At 39.6% G+C, this 14978-nt stretch overlaps 1 protein-coding gene across 1 annotated transcript; it reads left to right on the top strand.

Moving 5' to 3' along the window:
* The first annotated feature begins 9515 nt into the window (after window positions 1-9515).
* LOC117057901 (olfactory receptor 10A7-like) lies at window positions 9516-10481 on the top strand. The gene has a single exon (XM_033168742.1). The coding sequence runs from the start codon at window positions 9516-9518 to the stop codon at window positions 10479-10481; it is 966 nt and encodes a 321-aa protein (XP_033024633.1).
* Window positions 10482-14978: the final 4497 nt, after the last annotated feature.

Below are 14978 nucleotides of genomic sequence, written 5' to 3'. Positions count from 1 at the left end.
TCCATTCCCAAATAAGTTTAGGAGTAGGGCTCATGTTTAATTAAGTGTTTAAAACCCTAATTAAATATATAGATGGGGTAGAAATGGAGGAAGATCTTGCATGGGGGGTGATGACCCACAAGGAGCAGGGGCAATTCTCTTTATCACGCTCATGCTGCTATATCTCTCTCTTCTGACAACAGCTGTTGAGAGGAGAGAGAGATCCTGGGGGCGGGAAACAGCATCAGGTAGGAATGAGACTGTTCCAATATTCCACATGAAAATAGGGACATTCTATTTGCTTTATCCCAAAGGAAGTTATTGCAGTTGAGGGGAAAGTGCCATACTCCCCTTGGAAAATCTTGCTTCTTAAGTGCATTTCCTTTCCCCATATATAAAAGGCTCATTATCATAAATGTATGGGGACACTTTCAACTTCATAATGCAGAATATAAACAATTTTATATAAATAGTCACCTTATTTTGGGCTAACGCAGACCTTGGTATCTGTGAAACAGTACTCTTTCAAAGAGGAAGAGAGAGGTAAGCAAATCTTTTTTAGTAGAAACTCTAAAGGCTGGAGAAAAGGGGGAAAATGGGAGCATGCTTCAAAATGTGAAAATGAAATAGTTATTTCCAGGTGAAACTAGCGACATATTTTTGATAAGATCAAAAAATAAAGATAGATCCCATTATAGATGGATTGGGGGGGCACACCCTCATTTTAAACACATATATTATTCAGCATGTGATCTACCACTTAGAAATATTATCTTATATGACTTGCAAAAAAAAGTTGTGATTTATCCTTCCTCCTAAAACAAATGCTCCTGTTCACAATTCCCTCTAAACATTCTCTCTAAGCAGGGAATTACACTATCCACCCCCTATCCATGTTCCATTTTTCTTTTCAAACTGTTGCTGTACATTTCATAGCTATAAATTGTGTTCAGTACCTAGTGAGCTGTTTTGTGTTTTGGGAAGAAAATTCTTCAAGTTGTGTTTTTTTTTTTTAACACCTTTTTGTACTCAAGTAACCCTCTTGAGTTCCTTCAAGCATGCTTCTTTCTTATTTCTCATTGCTCCCAGTAAAATGGTTTAGACGGACTTCCGGCGAGGACGCCATCGCGGACGGTCGTGGGTCGCTTCGTTACTGAAGCGACCCAGGCCGGCCGGGGGTAGGAGCCCCGCTACCGCAAAGCGGGGCTCCGATAAGCCGCGGGAAGAGCGTCCCGCGGCTTGGGCTCTCCGGCGAGCCCGCTATGGCTCCGAACCCTTCCCTCGTTCCCCCTGTAAAGGGGGAGCGGGGGTGAAGGGACCACGGAGCCGGGCTGTGGAGGCATGCCCCAACCGGTCCGGCGAAGCGGCGGCCGCCGCTCGCGATGAGCAAGTTCGTTCTGCCTGTCAAAAAAAGGAAAAAAGAGGAAGCCCGTTGGCCGTGAGTACGTTCAATTTGGATTAATTACTGACATTTGGCGCTCCGGGAGCTACTACAGAAAGGAAGCCTGTTTATCTCCCTTTGTGTGAGTGAAAGTAACGGTTTCTGAAGGCTGCTGTTGCAGTGCTGGATACAATGTTTCGAATTTTGACAAGTGAGACTGATTAGATCCCTTTTGAGGGACTCAAGTTGGTGGAAATATTTCTTCCTAAAGTGGAAAGAAAGTAATCTTTTCGCCCTGACTCCAGGGAAAATGGCTACGGAATCTGTGGTGGAGATGGAAAAATACTGTGTCTAGTTGGGAAAACACTGAAACCTGATACCTATACCCACTTCTACCATGTTGGGTTTCGTTTTTAAGTTGGCCTTGGACTCTGGATTAACCCACGAACAAAGGACTATTCTTTTGAACTTAGAATTGCTGAACCAGAAATTAACTTTGCTGACCCAGGATGATAGTTTATACATCACAAGAAAGACTGTTCAGAATATTGCTAGAATGGAACAAAACCTTGGCAAGGAACTCAAGGGAATTTTTGAAGCACATAGCACAATGCTCTGGCAACTCCGAGAAGATGAAAAATCCTGTTGGGGTGAGGGACCCAGGATTAGAAGACGGTTTATATCCAATTCCTGGAGTGAGAGGCCAGGAATGATGGGGAAAAGATACATATATCTACAACTAGAAGACGAATGGAATTTTGAAGCGGAGATGCTGCAAGGTGAAGATTTGTGTACCCTGATGTTTCCTGCAAGGACTGTTATAGACTCTGTCTGGAACTGTGGCCTTACAAGGAAAGAGGACATTTTGAAAAAGGGTTTTGGCGTAAGATGGAGGAATGTTTGTGGGGAGATCCAGAGAAGGCACAGGAAAATGGTTAGAAAAGGGATAGGGTGAAATATAATAAATTAAATTAAAATTAGGATTTATTATGGTACCCTGAAGCCGGTGTGTTAAGATTTTAAGCTTTTGAACTAGAGAAGAGATATTTGAATTTTTTGTTATTAACAGCAGCTTAAGTGAAAGATGTATGATTTGGAATAAGAAGTAATTTGTTGTGTTTTGAAGTTATACTATTAATTAATATGAACTTATATTTGGAATAGAGTTGATTTAAGCTAAGGAGTGATGATTATTGATTTCTGAATGATTTAGAGATTTTGAATCTTTTTTTTGTTATTAACAGTAGTCTAAGTGAAAGAAGATGTATGATTTGGAATAAGAAGTAATTTGTCATGAAATGAAGCTATATTATTAATTAATATGAAGATATATTTGGAATAGAGTTGATTTAAGTTAAGAAGTGATGAGCATTGATTTTTGGAATGATTTAGTTTTTGAGGAAAGAAGTTACTAAAGTAAATTAGAAATTGGAACCAAAGGAGGGAAAACAGGGGAAGTCACCTAGTAAAGATTCGAACTAGAAAAGTTTTTTTTTTTTATAAACAAGAAGAATTGTTGGTGTATTTTATATATGTTTGATTATGTTTGGATTGTGGGGTTGGGTTTGGTCTGTGTTTGTGTATGTGTTGTGTTGTTCTTCGTTTTGTAAAAACCAATAAATTCTTTATAAAAAAAAATTTAAAAAATGGTTTAGACGAAGGATATGTTGCATCTCTCACCTTAGCCCTCTCGACTGTATGTGTAATTAGGGCTTTAAAACCCCCCACTAAGCATTAGTTGCACCACAGTTGTCTCCAGGGACATATCTGGGGTCGGGCTCGTGGTCCCTGGTTTGGCCCATGCTGGATCAACACATTCTGCGGTCCTGTGTTAGACTGGGGGGCTGTGCACAGCTCTGTTTGCTGCTGAAACCTGCAATGAGGACCCAGTCACGAGAACACTCTCACCTCCTGCTGTTTCCAGCAACTGATATATTCAGAAGCATTACTGTCTCCAGCTGTGGCAGTGAAGCATAGCCATCATGTCTGGTAGCCTCAATAGCCTTTTCCTCCTTGAATTTGTCTAATCCTCTTTTCAACCATCCAAGCTGGTGTCCATCCCTGCCTCCTGTGAGAGCAAGTTATATGCACGATAAAGAGAAATCAGATATGGAACCTGAAATTAAGTGGAACCATCTTTTTCAACATCATCAACAACAATAATAATAACTGTCCTTGTGTCTCCCCTATGTGCTCATATCCCAAAGGAAGTGGTTGAGGGGAAAGGGGCTCTATTCCTATTGGAAAAAACTTGCTTCTTTAAGTGCATTTCTTCCACCCACATGTAAAAGGCTCATTATCATAAATGTCTGGGGACACTTTCAACTTCATGATGCGGAATATAAACAATTATATAGAGATGGCCACCTTATTGTGGATTAATGTAGGCCTTGGCATCAGTAAAACAATAACAGAACTCTTTTGATGGGTCAGAGAGAGGTAAGAAAATTTCTGTTAGAAGAAGCTCTAAATGCTGGAGGGGGAAAGATGAAGCAGGAACATGTATTTCAAAACCTTTTTTGCAGATCAATATAAAATAGCTCTTTTTAAAAACAGTGGAAAACTTTACTTTGATAAGATAAAGCAAAATAGATCCAATTACAGATAGATCTAAGCAAAATATGAAGCCATCCTTGTGAATCCAAAACGACCCTTATGAATATGTAGTTATTGTTTGTCAGGAACCTTTTTTCTTTACCAATGGGACTCCTGTGTTATATATATATATATATATATATATATATATATATATATATATCCCTTCTAAGCAACATTAGTTGTGTGAAGTGTGAATGAGATGTGTGAATAAGACATAATAGTAGTAGTAGTAGTAGTAGTAGTAGTAATGTCTGACTAGGAAATGGTCAAATAAAAAAGCTATTCATTATATAGGTAAGTTACTTCAATGTGAGACTCTTTTAAGTTTACTTTAAAACAGTGAAGCCATTAACTTTACTCTCTGTGCTATCTTCTCTAGATGCAGCACACATGGCAAAGAAAGTATGGGAAAATCAAACAACTATTTCTGAATTCATATTCCTGGGATTTGGAGATCAACTTAAACTACAAATTATTCTCTTCCTGCTCTTCTTATTCTGTTATTTGGTGACCATGGCTGGGAACCTCCTCATTGTTGTGCTGGTTGTGACCGATCGACATCTTCACACCCCCATGTACTTCTTCCTAGGGAACCTCTCCTTCTTGGAATCCTGCAGCAGCTCAACCATCCTGCCTAAAATGTTGTCATGCATGCTGACTGGGAAAAAAAGCATATCTATTCAAGCCTGCTTCCTGCAGTTTTTCATCTTTTCTTGCCTGGGTGGTGCTGAATGCTACCTCCTTGCTATGATGTCTTATGACAGGTACTTGGCAATTTGTAAGCCACTCCACTATGCTACTCTAATGAATGGCAGAGTGAGCCTCCAGTTATCCGTTGTGTCTTGGGCAAGTGGAGTTTTGGTTAGCACAAGCTTAACCTTATCACTCTCATGGTTATCCTTTTGTGGTCCCAAGGAAATTGATGATTATTTTTGTGATGTTAGCTCTAGCATACGACATATTTCTTGTAGTGACACTCATTTATTTGAACTATCAGGTTTCATATTTACCTGTATTTTCACCCTACCTCCCTTCCTCCTCACCCTAACCTCCTATATTAACATCATAGCCACAATCCTTAGAATCCCATCCACCACTGGAAGGACAAAGGCCTTCTCCACCTGTTCCTCTCACCTCACAGTGGTTGCCTTGTATTATGGAAGTCTGATGCTTGTCTATATGCTCCCTCGGTCAAAGGATTTGATACATATGAAGAAAGTCTTCTCTCTCTTCTACACAGTCTTGACCCCCATGATCAATCCCCTCATATACAGCCTGAGAAACATGGAAGTGAAGAAGTCCCTGAAAATGTGCTTCAGGAAGGTTCTATTCTACATTACAGCATGACACTGAAACACACACACACACACTATGCATATGCTCACTCAATTAAATTATGAGACAATTATGAGAATTATTTCTTGCTCTTTGCTAATTGTTTTACACATAACGGATACCTTTATCAAATGCTTAGGAAATGGATATATTATGGCTAGGGATTCTTAGGAGAAAGGACTTAAAATAAAACTGCCAGAATTATAATGCCATTACACAAATCAATAGTGTGACTGCATTTGGAATATGATGCATAGTTCTGGTGGCCTCGCCTTACAAAAGGTAGAGTTGAAAAAGGTTCAGAAAAATGGGTAACCAAAATGATCATGGGGCTGGATCAACTCTCCTATTAAGAATGGTTGAAGCATTTGGGAGTGTTTAGTTTTGATAAAAGGTAAGAGGTGACATGATAGACATTTATAAAATTATGCATAACATGGAGAAAGTGGATAGATGATAATTTTTTATCCCCCATTAATAACAATAGAACTCATTGCCATCCAATAAAGCTGAATGTTGGAAGACTTAGGATAGATAAAATACAGTGCTTCTTTAGGCAACCCCTAGTTAAACTATGGAACTCACTCCTGCAGGAGACAGCGATGGTTATCAGCTTGGATGGCTATAGAGGAGGATTGGACAAATTCATGGAGGGCAAGACTTTCAATGTCTATGCTCTATCTCCATGGCAGGAGGCATTATGCTTCTGAACACCAGTTGCTGGAAACTCCGGGAGGGGCGAGAGCTGTTGTACTTGGGTCTGCTTGCTGATTTCCCACAGGCATCTGATTAGATGAGCTAAATGGGCCACTGGCATGATCACACAGGCTCTTCTTGTGAACAAAGTAGACTCATGAAAATTTATATACCTAAGATAGTCATGATTCCAACTTTGAGGTTTTGAAGAGGAAAGGGGTGTGTGTGTGTGTGTTCTGTAATAAAAGGTGTCTAAGTCCTGGTGTTTGCTGTAGCCTATGTATTCTGTATTTTCTAGCAACTCTAAGAAGCAGTATCAACTTTTATTAGTTTCTCACTTTTAATTCCACATTAGCTTCTCTCTTGACTCTATATAGGTGGGCAGACCAGTGCACTGAAGCCTTTCTTTATAGTGAGATTCAACAGCAAAGTGATAACAACACTCCAGCGCCAAGCTCTAGAATAAAAATAATTAGTCTTGTGAAACGATGGTTATTTTGCTATTGTCTAATGGCCCAAACTCTTTCCAAATGTTATGATGACTACATGTAATTGTTAATCACCCCTGTTATCATTTCTTCCATCACCTACATTTATTCAGCATAATTTCTGGAACAACGTACATTCATTATATTTAGGCTCCATATGTGTGACAAGTGCCCAGTTGTGCAAATGGACCAATGTACAAACAATTTAAACATGCTGGGCTTTTGTTCAGAAGCTACAGTGAATGCAGTGGGTGCAAAAGCCCCCATCCCATATGTCAATTTTAACATGTGTGGCAGAAAAATGTCACCAAGTTCCTTTCTTTTGACAGGGCATTTTAAAGCTGCAGAGCAAGTATTTTAATAGTATTGTCCACTGCGCTATAAGATATTTTTGTCCACACTCAGAAGGAAAATGAAATGTACTTTTAATCCAATATACAGTATATCAAATTGTCAACATTAACCTTGGGTATTTAAGTGGATTTCATTGAAAAGAGTAAAGATATATGAGTATAATTAATAAATAGGCAGAATTAATTGAAATACACAGAAACAAGAACAGAATTACAGTGGTACCTCGGGTTACATACACTTCAGGTTACATACGCTTCGGGTTACATACTCCGCTAACCCAGAAATAATGTTTCAGGTTAAGAACTTTGCTTCAGGATAAGAACAGAAATCATGCTCTGGCGGCACAGCTGCAGTGAGAGGTCCCATTAGCTAAAGTGCTGCTTCAGGTTAAGAACAGTTTCAGGTTAAGAACAACCTCTGGAATGGTACAGAGGTACCACTGTATAACCACCCCTTTCAATCTTGTCTTTGTGAAATAATAATAATAATAATAATAATAATAATAATAATAATAATAATATTTATACCCCATCCATCTGGCTGGGTTTCCCCAGCCACTCTGGGCAGCTTACAGCATATATAAAACATAGCAAAACATCAAACATTAAAAACTTCCCAATACAGGGCTGCCTTCATATGACTTCTAAAAGTTATGTAGTTATTTCCTTGACATCTGAAGGGGGAGGGTGCCACCAGCGGTGGAGCAAGCCGATCGGCCGCCTAGGGCAGCACATGTGGCCTGCGCCCAGGGGCAGCGTGAGCCGGGGCAGGATGCTCCGCGGGGCCTCCGAGGAGTCTGCCTGCCTCCTCCCACTCAGCCGCCTTACAGCTGGGGGAGAGGCACTGGGCGGACCATTTGGGGCAGCACGGAGCCTGCGGGCACCCAAGCCACTGCATCACTCCCAGGAGAGCACTCCCAGGAGAGACGCGTGGCTCAGGCGCACTGCAGGCCTCACAGTGAGTGCCACCCGGCCTTTTGTCACCCCTCTCAGTGGTGACACCAGGGACAGCCCACCTCCACCACACTCCCCTTCCTCCACCCCTAGGTGCCACTAACGATATGTATTACTGCCCAAATCATGGAGGTTTCTGTTGTCGAGGGAACATAGATTTACTCTTCTCTGAAACTCTTGATTCCTTTTGTTTCTTTGCTTTATCCATGCATTAATATCACTTGTTATCAGAACTGCCAAGGGACTTTTTCTACCTTGCTGGGTAGATTATAAATAAAAATTCTATAGAGATCATCTCATTATGGACTGATGAATTTGCAAGCAACAAGGCAGGACTCTTTGAAAGAAGCAGCAGGGTAAGAAGGCTTCTAACAGAGGGATAGAGACAGGACATAGAGTAAGTGATTCAAAAAATTTGTGCAATTCCAGAATGCAATAGCTGTTTTCTAGGATGGTCATCATGCCATATACCTGTAAGATCTTAGAACTAAATAAATCAGAGGAATCAGTTGAAAAGTGGATATTAAGTGGATTTTCTTCTTTCTGCCCATTCTGGCACTGACCTTTGCTATGAATGCTTTTTGCCTTAGTTATCTGCAGCAAAAAAGTGGGAGATTACATGAACACATTATATGTGAATAGATTAATAAATTACTTTGCAATGTGCATTGTTTAGAAAGGCATTGATGTGTAATTCCGTGTTCTGATGGGCATCTCATGGCTTTGCTTTTTTCTAAAGTGTTTGTTGATTTTGTTCCAGTTACAGGTGGGTAGCCGTGTTGGTCTGCCATAATTTTCTATTTTGTTGATTTTTTGTGGCTAGATGCCACCTGCATGCAATAAGGCTGCAATTCTAACCATGTTTACTCTAAAGTATATGGGACTTACTCTCAGGTAAGTGGGTGCGGATTGTGGCCTTAATTTTCTTTCTACTTTCCATTAAAAACCAATAAAACACATCATTAATTATCATTGTTTTCAATCACTTTTGTTACCTATAGATTTTATCTTGGCTCCTCGGTTAAAGTCTATGACTGCATTCATTTAAAGCCCATTGCCCACTCAAAACACAAAAACTGGAAACTGCTTGTCAAGGGTGCTGGGAATTGTAGCTGTGTTCCGTAAGCAACAATAGCAGTTAGCCTGTCATTTCTTGGGGAAAGGTACAACAGCAACTTAAAGTCGGAAATAATACTTAGAACAAGTTCATGATGCATATTAAAGTATCTAGTCCAATAAGTCTCTCCAGATGTTTCCGTGGGTCTGCGTGTACTTTAAATATATGCAATGTATGTAGCCCCCCCTATCTCCATGTTGCAACCAAGAAATTAACACAATAAGTCAAAACACAAATTTGCCTCACTCATTATGCAGAAAAGTAGAGATTAACTCAAAGCCAGTCAGAGAACAGCCAAACATTTTCTACTCAACCCTGTGAAAGGTGGCTGCATATGAAAGGCGAGCTGGGAGGGATGCTGTGCTGGCCTGAAATAAGCTATGTGGTGACAGGGATTTTAAAGGCTTTCATCCTGCCCCCCCTTATTGGTCAAGTTCCCAGAGTCAACATGTCCCCATCTTCCTTTGTCCAAAATGAGGTGAGGAAGTGCAAAACCACTTCTACCAAAAGGATGAGTGAACAGTGTTGTGGAGAGTTTCCTCTGGTTTAAAAGGTTGATTTGCAAGACAACACACCAACTTGCAGTTGTAAGTGGTGCATTCTGTTTTCTCCAGATGCAGCATGTGGCAAGCAGAGAGGGACAAAATCAAACAACTGTTTCTGAATTCATACTCTTGGGATTTGGAGATCTCCTCAATCTGCAGGTTGTTCTCTTTGTGCTCTTCTTAACAATCTACCTGGCCACCATGGCTGGGAATCTCCTCATTGTATTTTTGGTTATGGCTGTTCAACATCTCCACACTCCCATGTACTTCTTCCTAGGGAACCTCTCCTTTCTTGAATCCTGCTACAGCTCGACAATTCTGCCCAAGATGTTGACTGTACTTCTGACCGGTGAAAGAACTATATCTATAAAAGCCTGCTTCACACAATTTTTTATATTTTCTTGCTTGGGAGGTTCTGAATGCTACCTCTTGTCTGTGATGTCTTATGACAGGTACTTAGCAGTGTGCAGACCATTACATTATGCCAGTCTCATGAACAGTAGGCTGTGCCTGCAGTTGGCAGCTGGATCCTGGGTAAGTGGACTCCTGGTTGGCACAGGCATAACTGTTAGGGTATCACAGTTAACTTTCTGTGGCCCCAACATCATTGATCATTACTTCTGTGATGTCATACCAGACATAAAACAGATTTCTTGCACCGACACATACTTAGTAGAATTATCTGCCTTCATATTTGTTTGCATTTTCACCCTGCCACCCTTTGTTCTCACAATGGCCTCCTATGCTTACATCATCGCTACAATCCTCAAAATCCCATCTACCACTGGAAGACAAAAGGCCTTCTCCACCTGCTCATCTCACCTCACAGTGGTGGCCCTCTTTTATGGAACGCTGATGCTAGTTTATATGCTCCCAGGATCAAGGAAACTCAGATACACGAAGAAAATATTTTCTCTCTTCTATACTGTCCTAACTCCCATGGTCAATCCCTTGATATACAGCTTGAGAAACAAAGAGGTGAAGGAGGCACTGCAAAGAGTTATTAGGAAGTTCATAGCCTATTCAACGTTTTAGAACACCATGTTTTAAGTTACAGGTAGGTAGCCATGTTGGTCTGCCATAGTCAAAACAAAATAAAAAATAAAAAAATTCCTTCCAGTAGCACCTTAGAGCAGTGTTTTTCAACCTTTTTTGGGCAAAGGCACACTTGTTTCATGAAAAAAATCACGAGGCACACCACCATTAGAAAATGTTAAAAAAATTAACTCTGTGCCTATATTGACTATATATAAAGTAATTCTCTTGAATTTTTCAATTTTTCCCACGGCACACCAGGCAACACCTCGCGGCACACTAGTGTGCCGCGGAACAGTGGTTGAAAAACACTGCCTTAGAGACCAACTAATTTTGTTCTTGGTATGAGCTTTCGTGTGCATGCACACTTCTTCAGATGTTTTAAGTTGTAATGGAACTGGAGAATCAATTACGGTGTGAATAATTTGTATCCATTGGACAGATGTTTCCACTTTTTCATATTTGATATCCCTGTAATTGATTTCTGCAACGTGCAGACACATCTAATTCCTGTTTGCCTTCCCCCCACTGCAACCATCTATTAAAATTTATGACTAAAATGAATACCTTATTTGCTCTTTTATTGATGGATTTGTTTATGGGGAAGTGGCCCAAGGGTTAATATTTCTCTTCATTACCTTCATATTTTTGTATCTCATTTTTTGTTGGAAGCCGCCCAGAGTGGCTGGGGAAATCCAGCCAGATGGGTGGGGTATTAATAATAATAATAATAATAATAATAATAATAATAATAATAATAGTTTAACATAGACAGAGTGCTCAGGGGTGAGATATTCTCTTCACTGAAGGACAAAGGTGATTTTGTAGTTCAAAAACAGGCAACTTGAACTGTTCTTAGAATCATTTGGTAACCTGGGAGGCTGCATGCAATTAGTTGTATATGTTCCCACATTTCACATCACCTAAGAGGTGGGCCACAGCACCCACTTGGAGCCAGATGTTACAAAAGTAGGTGCATGTCCCACCCCCTTAAAAATGATTCTAGCTCATGTATCAAACAAAACTGATAAATAATACACCAAAATGCCAAAAGTAACACCAGATCCATGAGGACAGAATCCTCAGTTTCACTCTAAATTCCACATTAGCTGCTATCTTAATTCAATAAAGGTGGGAAGACCAATGAACTGAAGCCTTTCTTCATAGTTAGATTCATCATTTAAATTAAGCAAGCTTCCAAAGGGCCCTGTCTCAAACCACTGACAACTACCGAAGGAGATCACATCACCTGAGAATATTTATATAATGGAAACTGGGGGGAATAAAAGATTCCATTTTTTCCTATGGTTTTTCTTTTCTTTTTCTTTTCTTTTGTTTACAGCGGTTGGGTCCCCATTTGTTTCTATAGTGTTTTGGAGTATCACATATATTACACATGCATCTCTGTCTCAGATAATGAAAATATTATCCTCTGTAGACTGATATACCTATTAACAGAATAGTCAAGGGATATTCTTTTGCTGTGTGGTCCATAAATAACCACCCAGTGGAGACATTCAACATATTGTGACACTACATAGACATCACAGCTACCAAAGCAAAACTCTTCAGAATAGTGTGGGAAGACAGAAGGGGGAAGGAATGTTAAGGACTATATCAGAATCAATTTACAGTATATATTATTGGGCTCATATACTGGGGTGATATGAAAGATAATGACTGCAGCCCTGGAAGTAAGTTCCGCTGAATCAATGAAGATTAATTTCGAGCAAGATCAACCAAGTCATGAGTATTTCTATAGAGAACAGAAGAATACAATGCAGCCTTGAGTTACAGAATAAATCCTTCTGTCATGATATAAATTCAACATTAAGGTAAAAAAAAAAGTTTCATATGTGGGCACTTCTCTTACACTTTCCCTGACTAACTAGGGGAACCTCAAGCCTGGAGGATAAATGCAGCCCTCCAGAGATTTCCATCTAGCCCTTAACCTTGCTTCAGGCCATATCATCTCTCTCTAGGCTGTACATGTTGTTGTTGTTCAGTCGTTCAGTCGTGTCCGACTCTTCGTGACCCCATGGACCAGAGCACGCCAGGCACGCCTATCCTTCACTGCCTCTCGCAGTTTGGCCAAACTCATGTTAGTAGCTTTGAGAACACTGTCCAACCATCTCATCCTCTGTCATCCCCTTCTTCTTGTGCCCTCCATCTTTCCCAACATCAGGGTCTTTTCTAGGGAGTCTTCTCTTCTCATGAGGTGGCCAAAGTACTGGAGCCTCAACTTCAGGATCTGTCCTTCTAGTGAGCACTCAGGGCTGATTTCTTTGAGAATGGATAGGTTTGATCTTCTGTACATAGCTTAGAATAAAACCAGTTGTACAAAGAAAAAAGACACATCTGCTGTCCTCCCTACTTTTGCCATTTGTATGTGGAGAAAATATGACCAGGCTGAAAGAGGTTCCCCTTCCTTGTTCTACAAGAATTTGCTTGATGTCTTTTTAAAGCCACCTAAGTAAGTGGCCATCAACATATATTGTAGCAGCATATTCCATGAATTAATAATGTGTTTTCTGCAGAGCAGCTTTTTTTGTCTGTCTACTAATGTACTGCTAATCAATTTAATTAGATGACCCTGAATTTTAATGCTGTGTGTGTGTGTGTGTGTGTGTGTAAAAATCGAACTATTTTCTCTCCAGATTAGTTTTGCATGTGTTTAGTCATGCATCCATTCCATCCTGTTTCCATATCAATGTTGTCAACTGCATAAAATTTCACATTTTAAAGTATTTCCCCATAAAATATGCATTTCTGAACACACTGTATCCTAAAAGACATATTTTGTACATATTTTAATTTTAGATAGGTATTTTGTATGCATTTTGAGCCAAGATGTGTATCGCAAAATTCAGAGAAATGTGAAAACTGATGAATAACTGAGTTCTAATCTGTTCATTAGTCAAAAAAAGTGAAAATCAGCTTGGTTCACTTTAAAATTGTGGAATTTAATCCTTTAGAGATAAAGTGAGGAAATATTCTGTCTATTTTTTTTTCTCTGTACCATTCGCAGTTTGTCTATACCTCCAAACTAATCCTAATTTTATCATCCCGGTCCAAGCCCTCTGCTTCTCCCCTGCCCCCAAATATTACATTCAATACCTTTAATCTCTCTTTTTTTGGCAGGGAACATGCTCAAAACTATTTACTATTTCAGTGATTGTTTTCAAAACATTTCTATGATGTACCTTATGTGATAAGATAACTTAACCAGAACTTTGCAGTTTTCCTTACAATGACTGTACCATAGATTTATACATTATTATTCTGGCTGTTGTAGCTGTTGTGGTGTTACACACCACAATATAGTGATTTTTGAGTTCAGGTCCTTATTTAGCCAACCTGGTTTCACTTATACAGAGGGAAGGATCAGCAGGCTTGTAGGAGTCTGAAAATTCATGGAAATACAAAACAACACTGTAGGAAGGGAGTGAAGACCCTGAATGAGAAGACCTTAAACAGACCAAAAAACAAAAACACAAAACCCAAGGATGGTTAGTGGTCCTGAAATAGTACACCATGGGGGAGTGAGCATCAAATCAAATAACCTGGAAGAGTGCAGCATTCCAACCAACCACCCAACAATATATGAAAACAGCACTGCAACATTTCATTTCATAGTCACTTTGATTCCTAATAATTTCCACAAACTGAACCTACCATTCACAACACCACAACACTGAGTTGATGTTGTATTGGGGGCTTCTTGGACTGGAAGCCTACAAAGGGAAATTTGTTTACAGAATTGCACATGCAACATCCATTGCTTTCTGTGTTTCTAGCAGCAGCAGGGATATAGCTGGATAAGTCAGTCTACATTTTGTCTCTGTCAGTTTTACACGTGCTCTCCTATATTAATAGCCACATGAAAATTGCATTTAATATGTATTTTCAAATGTGTTTTCTCTATAAATACGTATTTAATAGATGTCGGCACACTTTTCAAATGAGTTGAACATTCAGGAAGTATGAAACCAAGTGGATTACTAAACCCCAGCAAATAAATTAGTCTGGGCTGTGTGGATCTGCTTAGTTTTTTAATCAGAATTCACAAAAGTTGCATTTGTCAAGCATCCCCAGGCAGCAGTTCCCTGTGCTCTTGAAGAGATAATCTATTTGATGATAAAGACTGATATAATGAAAACAAAGAGCCTGGTTCTCCTCTATATTCACACTTCCCACTGTAAGATCTCTGCTAATATCAGCAAAATTGGATTTTCTCCCATCTGTAGTGAGGTTTCACAGGACATGTCAATGGCAGCAGATAGCAGAAGGCAATCAATCAATCAATCAATCAAAACTTTAGTTTTCAAAATACTGAAAGCTCACAGTGACTTGTCATTAACATTTTACTACTGAGTAAAGAAAAGGTCTTGATGTTCAATCTTTGGAGAGATAATAGCTTCAGAGTTTAAGCATATGAGAACGAGTCTGGTATAATGATATAATGTTAAATATATTGTGTTTGATTTTCTCCAGATG

This window comes from Lacerta agilis, chromosome 14, assembly GCF_009819535.1.
Source record: "Lacerta agilis isolate rLacAgi1 chromosome 14, rLacAgi1.pri, whole genome shotgun sequence".
Taxonomy (NCBI): Eukaryota; Metazoa; Chordata; class Lepidosauria; order Squamata; family Lacertidae; genus Lacerta; species Lacerta agilis.
This window is presented reverse-complemented; position numbering and strand designations above follow the sequence as displayed.